General features: G+C 60.3%; 1 protein-coding gene across 3 annotated transcripts in view; it reads left to right on the forward strand.

The window, feature by feature from the left end:
- LMF1 (lipase maturation factor 1) overlaps window positions 1-7,883 on the forward strand; it is a 54,265-nt gene extending 46,382 nt beyond the window's left edge. Inside the window, exons 7-11 of one of the 3 annotated variants that reach the window (XM_081558278.1) lie at window positions 5,491-5,674; window positions 6,132-6,285; window positions 6,441-6,624; window positions 7,232-7,344; window positions 7,650-7,883. In XM_081558278.1, coding sequence (XP_081414404.1) covers window positions 5,491-5,674; window positions 6,132-6,285; window positions 6,441-6,624; window positions 7,232-7,344; window positions 7,650-7,824 — 810 coding nt within the window. In that variant the 3' untranslated portion in view covers window positions 7,825-7,883. Of the gene's footprint in view, window positions 1-5,490; window positions 5,675-6,079; window positions 6,286-6,440; window positions 6,625-7,231; window positions 7,345-7,649 lie in introns of all 3 variants that reach the window. The other 2 variants (XM_081558277.1, XM_081558279.1) reach the window with 2 other exon arrangements.
- The last annotated feature ends 4,596 nt before the right edge of the window (window positions 7,884-12,479 follow it).

The raw sequence follows: 12,479 nt of genomic DNA on the forward strand, positions 1-12,479 counted from the left end.
AACGAGGGGAAAAAAGGACCCCAGGGAGCCCTGCTGGGCATGTAGGGTCTTCCGGTCACAACCACAAGTTCTCACTCACTGTTAAGTCTTTGCAGCCGTCACTGCAGCAGCTGTGACCATGGTGGGTGACTGACTCATTTAAGCACCCCGCAGGCCCCTGCCCGCCGGTGTGCGCGTCCTGCTCGCTCACTTTCCCTTTGTGTCCCGTAGTTTTCTAACATTCCTTAGCAGAGGCTGCCGTCAGGTGACTTCCCTTCAGCCCTCTGGGGTCTCTGCTGGGGAGTCTGGGGGGCCCTGAGCCCCACTCCTCTGGCTGTGACTCCTCCCCTCTGGCAGCCTCTGTGATTTTTCTTCTTTCAGTTTTTCAGCATTTTGATTCAATGTGCTTGGGTGTGGCTTTCTTCGCGTTTATCCTGTTTTGAGATTTCCCAGGCTTCAGTGATCTGTGTGTTTGTAGTTCTCATCACCAAGAAGTTCCTTCATGTTCCTCTGCACCGCCCCCCTCCTGGGGTTTAAGTCACTTGCTCGCCAGGCTGCTCGGGTCCGCTTCTCCCAGTGCTTCGCTTCACAGAGCTCCTGTGGTCCTGGCTCAGATTCACCGACTCCTTCTTCAAAATGGTGTCAGTTTTGTCAAAAGCCTATCCAGTGAATTGTTTTATATGTTACTTTTAAAACTCTCAAGTTACCATCCAGTTCTTTGGCATTTTCATATTTCTCTTACTTAGGACTGTTTTAAGCCCCTTAATTTTTGACAGTAGCTGTTTTCACATTCTTAGCCGCCGGCTTCAGCCTGTTTCTGGCTTCTGACTTTACCCCCGGCAGGTTTGTCCTCTGCCTGTTCCTTTAGGCTGCTCAACACTTCCAGTCTGTTACCTTTCGGTCAGTGCTGGATGCCAGTGTTGCGGATTCCCTCCTGACAGCCACTGATTCCCTTACAAATCGCTTTCTGAGCCTCCTGGACACATAATGTCTCTCCACATGAGTTCCCAGGACTCAGGGGTCTTGCAGACCTGAGTGAGGTCAGTGAGGACACAGCCTGGGTGGGTCAAGCACTTTCCCCGGCCTCACGGAGAAGGCCCCATCCTCCGAGCTCAGTTGCCGAAGGAACCCAGGTGGGACTGCAGCTCTCGGTTCCTGAGCCCCCTGCCCTGTGCCCATGTGGCGAGCCAGCCCCTCCAGCTCCCGGCATCTCAGACGCTTCATTTTTCCAAATGCAGTCATATGTGTGGCCTCTGAGTGATAAGGCAGACCTGGCCCCGAGGGGCAGCCCTGCTTCTTGGGGTGGAGGCAGCAGTGGTGGGGTCTTGGGAAACTCAGCCCAGCAGGGCAGAGGAAGTGTGCGGGGAGCAGGGGGCGATGCCGGTGTCCGTGGGCCTCGCTCTCGATCCTCGTCCGCGGAAGGGGTGGCAGGTCCTGACACCACCAGGCCTCACGCTCAGCTTGGCTCTCAGGTGGGACCCTGCATCCTGATCACCCTTCTTCACATTCCTGCTGCTGCCACCTCCCTCTTGTTCGTGGAGCTGAGTAGAGACCACTGAGGGGCTCTGAGCTCAGTCAGCAGGTGTCCTGCCTCCCTGGGCTGCCTTTCTCATTTTCTTTCCTTTTCTTCTCATTTTTTAACATTTTTCAGGCTAAAGGCTTACACTGTTTTACTTTTGACTCATCCTCGGAAATGGGAAATGGTCAGAACACATGTGGGCTGAGGTCTCGCTCCAATAACCGGTCAGGCACCCTCACCCCAGGCCTCCTCAGGCCCAAGAGCGCCGTTCACTGTGGTCCGGGAGTCGGTCTGGGAGCTGTTGGCCCTGCTGCATCATCTCCCTCAGAGGGCCTCCTGCGTCTGCACCACATCACAGATGGTCCTCCAGTCAGTCTCCCAGATCACGATTCTCACTAGCATCATTCCTTCTGCTGCTCACCGGGCTGGGTTTCGGTGTGGCACGTGTACACCTAAGGGTGCAGAGGAATAGCTGCTGCTCACTGCTAGGGGTCCTTCAGGTTAGCAGCGTCCTGCCTGGGTTTCTCTGGATGCCTCTGGGGTCTCGGGACACCAAGTGGCTGGAAGGCAAGGCTATGGCTCAGTGAGGGTGCAGGCTGCACCAGCCACACCTGGGCCACCTGGGGTGAACGTGGGCAGGTGGCTCCAGGAAGCCCCCAGCTGCCCTGCTCCGAAGCTTGATGGGGGCAGTTTGAGTGTGGCTGGAGTGGTGGGACTGGTGGCTTCTCCCAGAGCCCGGTGGCTCCGAGCACACGGCCGCCTGTCAGCTGCCCGCGGGGCCTGAGCGGGGCCCAGGCCTGAGGGCAGTGTGACGGTGGATGGGGACAGCTGCTCCCCGCACACCTTCTCAAGGGCTGTGGGACGCAGGCGGGGCCCCCAGGGCCAGACCCAGAGGTGTCTTCGCAATGGAGGCTGTGGTGCGCCAGGAGCTTTTCCCCAGCTCTGGCTGCCGTCTCAGCTGAGAACTGGGCAGTAAGCAGAGGGCTCGCCACCCACCTGGCCCCACAGCTGCACTATGATGGCAGGCCCCCGGGGACCGACCTGTCCTCACCTCCATCACCAGTGCCAGTAGCCTTAACTGCACAGCCGAGCCACGGAGAGAACAGGGCCCCACCCGGCTGCCCAGCCCACCCCCAAGCACAATGCATTGGTGGGGCTGTCAGGAGGGGTAAAGGGACAGTTCCCCTAAGCCTGTGCTGACACAGAGGAGGAACCAGTGGAGCCTCTAAGGACTTGCTGGTCTGGAGACGCGGTCTGTCCAGGGAGAGCTGGGCCCAGGCCACACGACCTCTGCTGCCCCCATGGTGGTGGAGGGCCTGGCGGCACCCCAGCCCAGACCCTCAGGAACCCGTGATCTCAGCAAACCCCAGGGCAAAGCCCTGTCAGCCCCGAGCAGCCCTGCCAGCTCAAGACCAGAATCCCAGGGACCTCAAGGGGCCAGGCGTGGCTGCGGGAGAGACCACCAGCCCAGGGCAGGGCGCAGGTGGGGCCACTTTGGGCACCGGGGTTTGTTAACATCCTAGACAGTGAAACATAGAAATTATTTTTAGGCTCAGAACCAGGAAAACTAGTTTTCCAGAGTAATGCAGGGAAAGATCTCCCTGATGGGCCAGTGGTTCGGATTCCGTACTTCCACTGCAGGGGGCACGGGTTCGATCTCGAGTTGGGGGACTATGATCCCCCACTCTGTGCAGCACAGCCAAAGTAATCCAGGGAGAGCTACACATCTCACATTACACCCTGTGAAACCCCGCTGTGGTGCATGAAACTGACTGGTCAAAAACCCAGCTCCCCACTAGACCTGGATTAGGCTGGCGTCGGTGACAACATGTTCTCCCTGGTTGCCAGGATGGTGATGCAGCTTTAATGACAAATCAAGGAGGGGGTATCAGCTGAGCCTCGCCTGGCCGCACAGCTCCGGTCTGGGCCTATGGTCTCACCTCCTCCCTCAACACCCCACTCAGCTTGGACCCATTAAGCAGAGGGGCCCACGGGCGGCAGATACTCACACAAGCGACCTGGGCGGGCACTCGGCCACTCTGCTACTTGGGGGCTGTCAGCTTGTCCGGGTCTAACTGCTCTGCAGAAATGTGTCCATCTGGTTGGACAGCTGAACTTGATGAAATCCTCCTTACTCCTCTCATCACCATGGTGACTGCGCCGTGGTCACTGCGGGTCTGCCGTCGCTGCGGGTCTGTTTCCTTCTACTCTGCTGACCTACAGCTCCTGGTGTTGTTTCCCCTTTTCTGAGGAAGCGCTTGAGGTGGTGTTTGAGGTGGTATCTCCCTGTAGACACCTCCATGTGGACCTCCCACACCTGAGACCCCCATCATCCCAGAGCCCCTGCTTCCTCACGGGTCTGAGCCCCACCTCCCCCAGGAGCACAGCCTGGGCCACAGCAGAGCCGATATGACCCTTATCTCACACCTTTCCCAAAAAACTAATTTGAAATGGATCTGAGACCTAAACATAATAGCCAGATCTGGAAAACTTTTAGATCTTTATATCTCTGAATGAAGAAAAGATTTCTTAGATAGGACACAAAGAGCAAAATTTTAAAGTTTTTTAAAAGTGTAACTTGGACTTCCTGAAAATGGAAAATGTCACTTCTTTGAAAATTATGTAATGAAAATGAAAAGGCTGCAGCTGGCAGTCTACGTGCTGACAGGACAGGCTCGGCCAGGACCTGCACTCAGCGAGGTGCTGGGGTGTCCGGGCGCACCCCTCACCCTCCCTGGTCTCCAGCCAGCCCCCTGCTGAGTCACCTGGAGCCTCCCCCCCGCGTCTGTCACTTCTGTAGGGACCCAGAAGCTCTGTGAGCAGTTGGTCTGGGGTCCCTGGGGCCCTGTGCTCAGAGGCGCCTGCCGGGTGCATGGGCGGGCGTGACCCTGCAGCCTCTCCTCCCCTCGAGTGAAGACCACCCCACTCCCGGCCGCACCCTTGACAGCCAGGTCTGCATCAAGCAGAAGGTGCCACTTTCAGTCTCTAGAACAGCTGACAGACATGCGGCTACCAGAAGGGACCCTGTGGAACTCCCAGCTGGGAGGCAACCCCGGGACGCAGGTGGTGACCCTGGTGGACAGACCAGGGAGCAGAAGCCCCTTCTGTCCTGCACGTAGGGGACCTTAATTCTGACAAGTTGTCTGGTCAGTGCCGAGCCCAGGGGACTGAGTATGTGTCGGCTTCCTGGACCCTGGTCATTCAGGGTCATAAGACACACGGGATCCAGCCAGGCCCATGGAGGCTTCTCAGGAGGGGCAGTGACCAGACTCTCGGGCAGCCACCTGGCAGACAGCACTGGGAAGTTCATGAAGACAGGGTCCAGCTAAGCTGCATCCAGGTGCAGGCCAGCCTCGCAGGCCACTAAGACCCTCCATGCCTATCCCAGGGGAGACCCGGGCCCAGGGCCGGCCTCGTGCCTGGTCAGTCCACCGTGGAAGCCAGGCTGGCACAGGCGCATGCAACAGCACACTCCCTAGTCCTGGTCCAGGGGAGCAGCAGGAGCCCCATCCCAACCCTGCCCCAGTGAGGGACACGCTGCAGGGCCCTGGGGCTGGCCTGGCCCCGACACCTGGGTGGACCGCGGACCGGCTGGAGCCTTGGGGCTGGGTGTCGAGGAAGCTGCCCTGGGCCTGCTGGTCACTAGTCATGGTGACAGCTGCCACAGACACAGACTCATCCTTTGCCGGCTGTGCAGCTAAGAACCCCAGCAGCCGCCACATGGGGGCAAAGGCCAGACTCGGTGTCAGCAGGAGGGGCCCTCACCAGAGGCACAGGGCAGAGTTCACCTCTGAGCTCGTTTGGGACATGGGCATCCCCGGGCTGGTCTGAGGGAGGCTCGGCAAGTGGCCTGGATGGAGAGTGGGGCTGGGCCCCTGGGATCAGCACAGGCTTCCAGAAAGGGCACGAGCCCGGCCCTCATGCCTCTGGGCTGACACCCGTGCGTCACCACGGCTCATGAGGTGCAGCGGCTGGAGCCCGTCTCCCTGCAGGTGGTCCTCATCATCAGCGGGAACCTGAGCTTCCTGAACTGGCTGACCATCGTGCCCAGCCTCGCCTGCTTCGATGACGCCACCCTGGGCGGCCTGTTTCCCTCGGGGCCTGGCCACCTCAAGGACCAAGTCCTGAAGATTCAGGAGGAGGAGGCCCGAGGAGCTGGGGCCCCGCGGACACACGGTGGGTGACACTGGAAGGCGGGCGTGGCTGGGGAGCCCAGGTGGGTCTCCATGTCTGGTGCCAGTCGACCCCTGAGTCTATGGCACCCGGCCCCGTGCCCACCCCGGTGGCCTGGGAGACAGAGCAGCGTCGCCACACCTGGGCAGGGTCACTTTCGTCTGCTTGGTATGGACGAAGTGTCCTGGTCCCCGGCACAGTGACCTCAGATGCTACTGCTCCAGCCCAGGTCTTGGGACAGCTTGAGGGGCTGGAGCGGGGCTGAGAGGGTATAGCCGTGTTTCCACATCAGCCTGGAAGGTTATTCTTGGCTTAGGGAGAAGGGGGCTGCACATGGTGGGAGCCCTTCCCAGACTCCCCAAGGGACCGGCTGTACCTCTCTTGGTCTCCGTGGGCCCAAGGGGCCAGAGAGAGGCCAGGCCTGGGGGCTGCAGCCCACCCACTGTGCCCCCCCCAACAGGCTGCATGGCACGGGGCACACTCAACCTGGTGCTGGGCGTTCTGGTGGCCTGGCTCAGCATCCCCGTGGTCCTCAACTTGCTGAGCCCCCAGCAGGTCATGAACAGCTCCTTCAACCCCCTCCGGATCGTCAACACATACGGGGCCTTCGGCAGGTACCTCAGGGCCACTGAGACCCCGGGGGAGACGCGCACATACGGCCAGCCCCCACCTGCAGCCCCCAGCCTTACCGTGGTCTGTTCGGGTCAGGGGGTCAGGGGGTCAGGGTGGGGAGGCTCAACCCTGACTTGGCCCCTCCCCATCCCGCCAGCATTACCAGGGAGCGCACGGAGGTCATCCTGCAGGGCACCACCAGCACCAACGCCAGCGCGCCTGATGCCACCTGGGAGGAATATGAGTTCAAGTGCAAGCCCGGGGACCCGAGGCGGCGCCCCTGCCTCGTCTCGCCATACCACTACCGCCTGGACTGGCTCATGTGGTTTGCGGCCTTCCAGGTAAGGTCCTCGGTGGGGAGGCCCCGCAGACACAGGATGAGGCCAGGGAGTCTGTGCTGGGGTGTGGCCCACAGGAACCTGCCCAGGGGCCCCCCAAGGCTCCGTGGGTGCCCAGGGCCAGGCCTCCCTGCCAGCTTCTCAGAGTGCTTCCCCCAGACCAGACAAGGCAGAGACGTGGCCAGCAGCGGGGTGGCCAGCATCCATGGACCCTTTGCTCAGACCCAAGCAAACTGGCAGGACTGTGCCCACCCCGGTCCAGGACGACAGCCTCCGGGAGGCTCAGTCACGTGTCTGGGACCCCTGGTCCTTCCGATGACAAAGCCAGGCCCAGCCCCGCTCTACCCAGGTCCCCGAGGACAGGACAGCGGTTGGGGGAGGCACCCAGGAGAGCAAGCAGGCGGCAAGAACAGAAAGGACCCACAGTGCGGGGTACAAGCCCCCAGGACAGCCCCCACCCAGGAGAGCTGCCCGCCGAGCGCACCGAGTCAGAGCCCCCAGGCCAACAGACTGCAGGCTGGCGGCTGTCAGGAGGGAGGGCCGGGGTGCACACACGAGGGGGCTCTCAGCTGTCTGCACCCCGAGTGCCCCGTCCTCTCTTCACCCGCAGACCTACGAGCACAACGAGTGGATCATCCACCTGGCAGGCAAGCTCTTGGCCAACGACGCACAGGCCCTGTCCCTGCTGGCCCACAACCCCTTTGAGGGCAGGGCGCCCCCCAGGTGAGACGCCCCTGCCAGGCAGGGCCCCCCCTTAAGGCTTCTCCCCTAAATGCAGGGCTCTGCCCTGGGCGTCCTGGGCCGCCCACCCTAGAACCAGGCCTGGACACAGCAGTCCCTAGGCCCCATGCACCCACTGAGAACCGAGGGCTCAGTCCGTGGGCCCTGAGGCTTGGCCCTTCTGCTCCCGAGCCCCCTTGCCCACCATCAGGGGCCGGGCCTCTGGCTGCTCCTGGCCGGGCACACAGCCCAGCTCTGCGCCCAGGTCCGTCCAGGAGCCAAGGCTGCCCGCTGCCCTCACCTTGCAGGTGGGTCCGAGGAGAGCACTACAGGTACAAGTTCAGCCGCCCCGGGGGCAGGCATGCAGCCGAGGGCAAGTGGTGGATCCGCAGGCGGCTCGGCCCCTACTTCCCACCGCTCCGCCGCCAGGACTTGAGGGGCTACTTCACATCCCGGGAGTGGCCGTACCCGGAACCCGAGTAGAGGCGGCCCGGGGCTTGTGCCAGAAAATAAAGCAGGAGGCCCGCGGCTGGCTGCTCTGAGTGAGGGGTCTCCATCCACAAGGACGTGCAGGGAAGCAGGGCCGGAGAGGAGAGGCTGCTGGCCCAGGTGGGAGTCTGTGCTTGCCTGTCTCCGTGGGCCCCACATCTCTGTTCACCAGGGGATCCTGAGAGCCCCCGCCCTGGCCGTGCTCCTGGTCACCAGGCCACCAGACACTGGCGTCCCAGTGTTGCTCGCAGCTCCAGTCAGCCCCAGGACCACCTGCCCGCATGGCCTCTGCCCCCGGCCGGGTCCACAGCACCCACTCTGGGTCCTTGGCACCGCGGGCTGGTCCTCAGCCCAGCGTGTCATGTGCCGGGTGTGGCCGGGAGGAAACCCCACCTCTCCTTTCTGCTCCCGAGTGGGTCCCCACTGCATGCAGGAGGTGCCTGTGCGGGAGAAGCTGGCGTGCCCCTCAGAGCCCACACACCCCTGCACCCACTCTCCCCTGCAGGGACCAACACCCAGGGGTGTGGACAGAGGGCCTCTGTCCTCCTTGGGGGGGCTACCCCCACCAACCCTGATCGAGATGCCTCCCCCCATCTGTGACCACGCGCCCCGTCTCACACTGGAGCCTCCTGCTCCCTGACCCTGACCCGGGAAGGGGGACACAGCAGAGCGGTCAGCCCCAGCCCGGGCACTTGGGTGCGGAGTCCCCAGGGCAGCCGCTCTGTGGCCTGCTCGCTTCAGGTGGAACTAGATTAACAGTGTGTTGCTTGGCGACCCTCCTGGGCTGCAGCCCAGAACCTCCACAGCCTGACGTCAGTGGTGAGTGGACACCTGCCCCTCCCAACCATCCACGGCGCCTGCCGCAATGTGGAGGGTCCCCGCGAGAACAAGCTGGTCTAGGCCAGGAGGCCAGACTGAGGTGGGCACAAGCGTAAGTCTGTGTAGAGCCCCCCCGCCTGCCTGGGGGGCGGCTGGCCCAGATGTCAACAGAGAGGCCGTGTTCTACTCGCAGGCAAACAGGCGCCCTGTGTCTACCACGGGACACACGGGGCCTCAGACACGGAGCCTGGAGCCAGCACGTCTGCCCACGACGGCTGCACGGAGCTACCGCTGGCCCGCTGTGCCTATACCACAGGACACACGGGGCCTCAGACATGGAGCCTGGAGCCAGCACGTCTGCCCACGACGGCTGCACGGAGCTACCGCTGGCCCGCTGTGCCTGGGCCCTTCCTGGGGGGCTGTCCTGGGGACGCTGCCAGTGGGTGGGAGCACCAGGGGTGCCCCTGTGGGGCCCAAGACGGGCAGGGGGCCTAAAGAGACACTGTGTCTTGGCTCGGGGTGGCCCCCTACCCCCAGAACCTCAGGTGGCCCCCTTGCCAGGAGCCGCGGTGGGTCCCTGCCCTGCCAGCCCTTCACACCACACTCTGGGCTCAGCGCCACCCAGGGATCAAGCCAGGGAGGCCGGAGGACTCGGCACCCCTGGTATGGGCTCTTCTCTTGGCCTCGGTCCAGCCATGCTGGTCCCCAGACTCCTGGGACCTCTTAGGACACACACAGACGGTGATGCTCAGACCTGCAGGCTGGGCAGAGCCACTGACAGTAGTGACGCCAGGAAGGGGGCCCAGGACCCCCGTGGCATCCTCTCACCCCAGGAGACGTCCCAGGTGCAGTCAGGATGCGTGCATGGCCCATTAACAAATCAAGGGCCTGTCAGACCTGCCCATGCCTCCAGAGGCTCGAGTCCCCGAGGGGCCCCCATTGGTCAGAAGCGGCACCACTCCGACCTTCAGAACCTGTCCTGAGACCCACATCCTCCTATCAAGGACAGTCAGACCCACCCTCCTCCAAAGCCCTCCCACGCCCCACCCCACTGAGCCTGAACCTGGCGTCTCCACCGTCACCTCGCCCCTCCCCTGCATCCTCTCATCCTGCTCACCCACCAGCCACGGGGGGCCGCAGGGCCTTTGCACTGGGAGCTGGCCGTGCTCACAATGCTCAGGGCCACCTCTCCTGCCTCTGCTCGACCCGGGGCTGCTCCTGGTCACACACGGGTTGGCGGGGTACTCAGACTGGCCCGCCAGTGCTGGATACACTGTCGACCTGATGCAAGAGAAAGGCCCAGACACACATGTCTGCTCCAACCAAGGCTGCCTTTGTCCAGTGTCTGTCCAGTGTCAGGACAGTCAACTGTTGGTGGGGAGGTCGGAGGGGGCAGGGACACGAGGTGGGGGCTTGGTTCACCCCTTCCGGGACAGGCAACTGAGTCCTGGGGGTCCTGGTGGGTGAGGGTCTGCCCTCCTTGACAAGAAGCTCAGATGCATGTTGAGAACTGAATTTCTATCAGGCACAGACCACTGTACAGGGTCCTAGGTTCACCTTCTAAAACCAGGGGTCCGCTCAAGACAGGGGCAGAGGTATTCTCAGAACACAGGAAGGGGCAGCCTGCTTGCAAGAGGGGTGAGCAAAGCATGGCCCAGGCATTGACCCTCTAGGGGACTGGAGATTTAAGATCAGTTCTTCCCACCCGCTCTCTCGAGCCGCCGCCCCATGGAAACCTCTGCCTGACAAGCTGGCCCTCGCCGAGACCCCCACACCACCTGGGGGCTTCTCCCCTGCAGAGCGCTCTGCCCCTGTGGCTGCCACAGTCTGAATGGGGGTCTACATGGTGATGGTCGCAACGCCCGGGCCCAGCCCCACACCTCCCCCTAACTCTCCAACTTCAGGGCCCTGTACTTGGCCCTCTTGCTCCAGGACAGGACTTGGGCCTCCGGTTACCAGGCAGCGGCTAAGCTCAGGTAACCCCCTGAGTCTGGCTGGGGGCTCAGCTGGGGACCTGTCTCAGGGAGGACCCCTGCCTCCCTCTTGCTTGAAGATGGAGCAAAAGGCTCGGCACAGGTCCTGTCCCTGTGGGCAAGGGGTGTGAGAGCCTGCCTCTACCAAAGGGCCTCTGGGCGTATTCCCTTTGCCAAAAGGTCTTCTCTCTCGGAGATGATAAACGCTGGGGCCAAGCCCACCCTCAGTCAGATCCAGCCCTCTCCCTAGGCTTCCGCGTCCGTGAAGGGATGGCCCAACGCTCCACGCTCTTAGGCCGCCGGCTCTGGAGGGACAGAGTCAGCAAACCCCAGCCTGTGGCCAGCCCCGCAGGGGCAGAACCATTTCCTGAGGCTATCAGTTTTTAGAATGGCCCGTGGAGATGGAAGCCTGAGCAGTCCTGAGTGCCTGGCTGCTTGTCTCGACTGCCTCCACTCGAGGCCGCCCACGGACTGAGGCCTGCTCCCTCCTGACATACATTGGGGGCATTTCTCTGGCTCCTCATCCCTGTTCTCACAGCTGCCACTCCAGCTTCTTAGGTCAGCTGTCCTGCTCTCTGTCTCACAAGCACATGTGCTCCTCCTTCCTTCCACCTTTCCCAGATCTGCCTTCTGTCTTCTCGGGCTTCATGCTTACTGTCTTTCTGTCCCTCCGATTTCTTAGAAGCATAGCCGAGGACCCTCACACCATGGCTGCGCTCACAGGGCTTTGTGAATTAGAGAGACTGTGATCTCCTCTTAACACATGAAACAGTAGAGGCAGGGACCGAAATGTTCACACAGATAGACTGGGGAGGCAGCCTTTTACCTTCAATTTTATCAGCCTGTTTGTCACTCCCAGCACCCCTCACCCCCCACACCTCCAGCACGCTGGGTCAACACCCCTTTCAGAAGTGAACAGATTCTGATATGAAGAACACTTGAATTCCGAGAAGGCTACTTGTGCCCCTCTGCTGAGAGGTTCCCTTGCTCAGCATCATGGCAACCTGCCCCCAAGATCCACTCCCACCCTATATCCTGCAGCCTGAGGACACCATGGACCTTTGTGCTCAGGGACTCAGTTCCAAAGCCACTGAGTAAGGTGGAACTCACATGTCAGAAAACTTAACCTTTGAAGTTCCTAAAATAATCAACAGAATTGACAAAACGGTAGCTTTTACTGACAAAAAGAGAGGATAAAACAACTAAAATCAAAAAAGCTAAGTGGGACATTACCATCTACATCACAGACATAAAAGGATTACAAGAGAACAGTATGAACAAATGTAGCCAACAAATCAGATAACCTAGACAAGAGACAAATTCCTAAAGACACAAAATGCTCAAAGTGACTCAAGAAGAAATAGGAAATTGAAGAGATCTATTGCACGTAAGAAGATTGAATCAGTATTCAAAACTTCCCAGCAGAGAAAAAGACTGAAGCAGATGGCTTTGTTACAGAATTCCCCCAAGAATTCAAAGAAAAGTTAACACAAATCCTTCCCAAACTCTTTCCAAAAAAAATCAAAATGAGGGAACACTTCCTGACTCATCTTATGAGGCCAGTATTACCCTGGTAACAAAGGCAGATAAAGACACCAGTATCCTTTACGAACAGAGATAATTCTGTTATCAGAATTATTTATAACAAAAATCCTCAGCAAAATACTAGCAAAACAAGTCTATCAGCATATTAAGAGAATTATATGCTGTGACTGAGTGGGATTTATACCAGAAATGCCAGAGTGGTTCAACATAAGAAAATCAATCAGTGTAATACACCACATTAACAGAATGTGGTGGTGGTGGTGGTGGTGGTGGTTTAGTCACCAAGTCGTGTCCGACTCTTGCAACCCCATG

The sequence above is a fragment of the Giraffa tippelskirchi genome, chromosome 13 (assembly GCF_054371585.1).
Source record: "Giraffa tippelskirchi isolate mGirTip1 chromosome 13, T2T-mGirTip1v1.2.pri, whole genome shotgun sequence".
Taxonomy (NCBI): domain Eukaryota; kingdom Metazoa; phylum Chordata; class Mammalia; order Artiodactyla; family Giraffidae; genus Giraffa; species Giraffa tippelskirchi.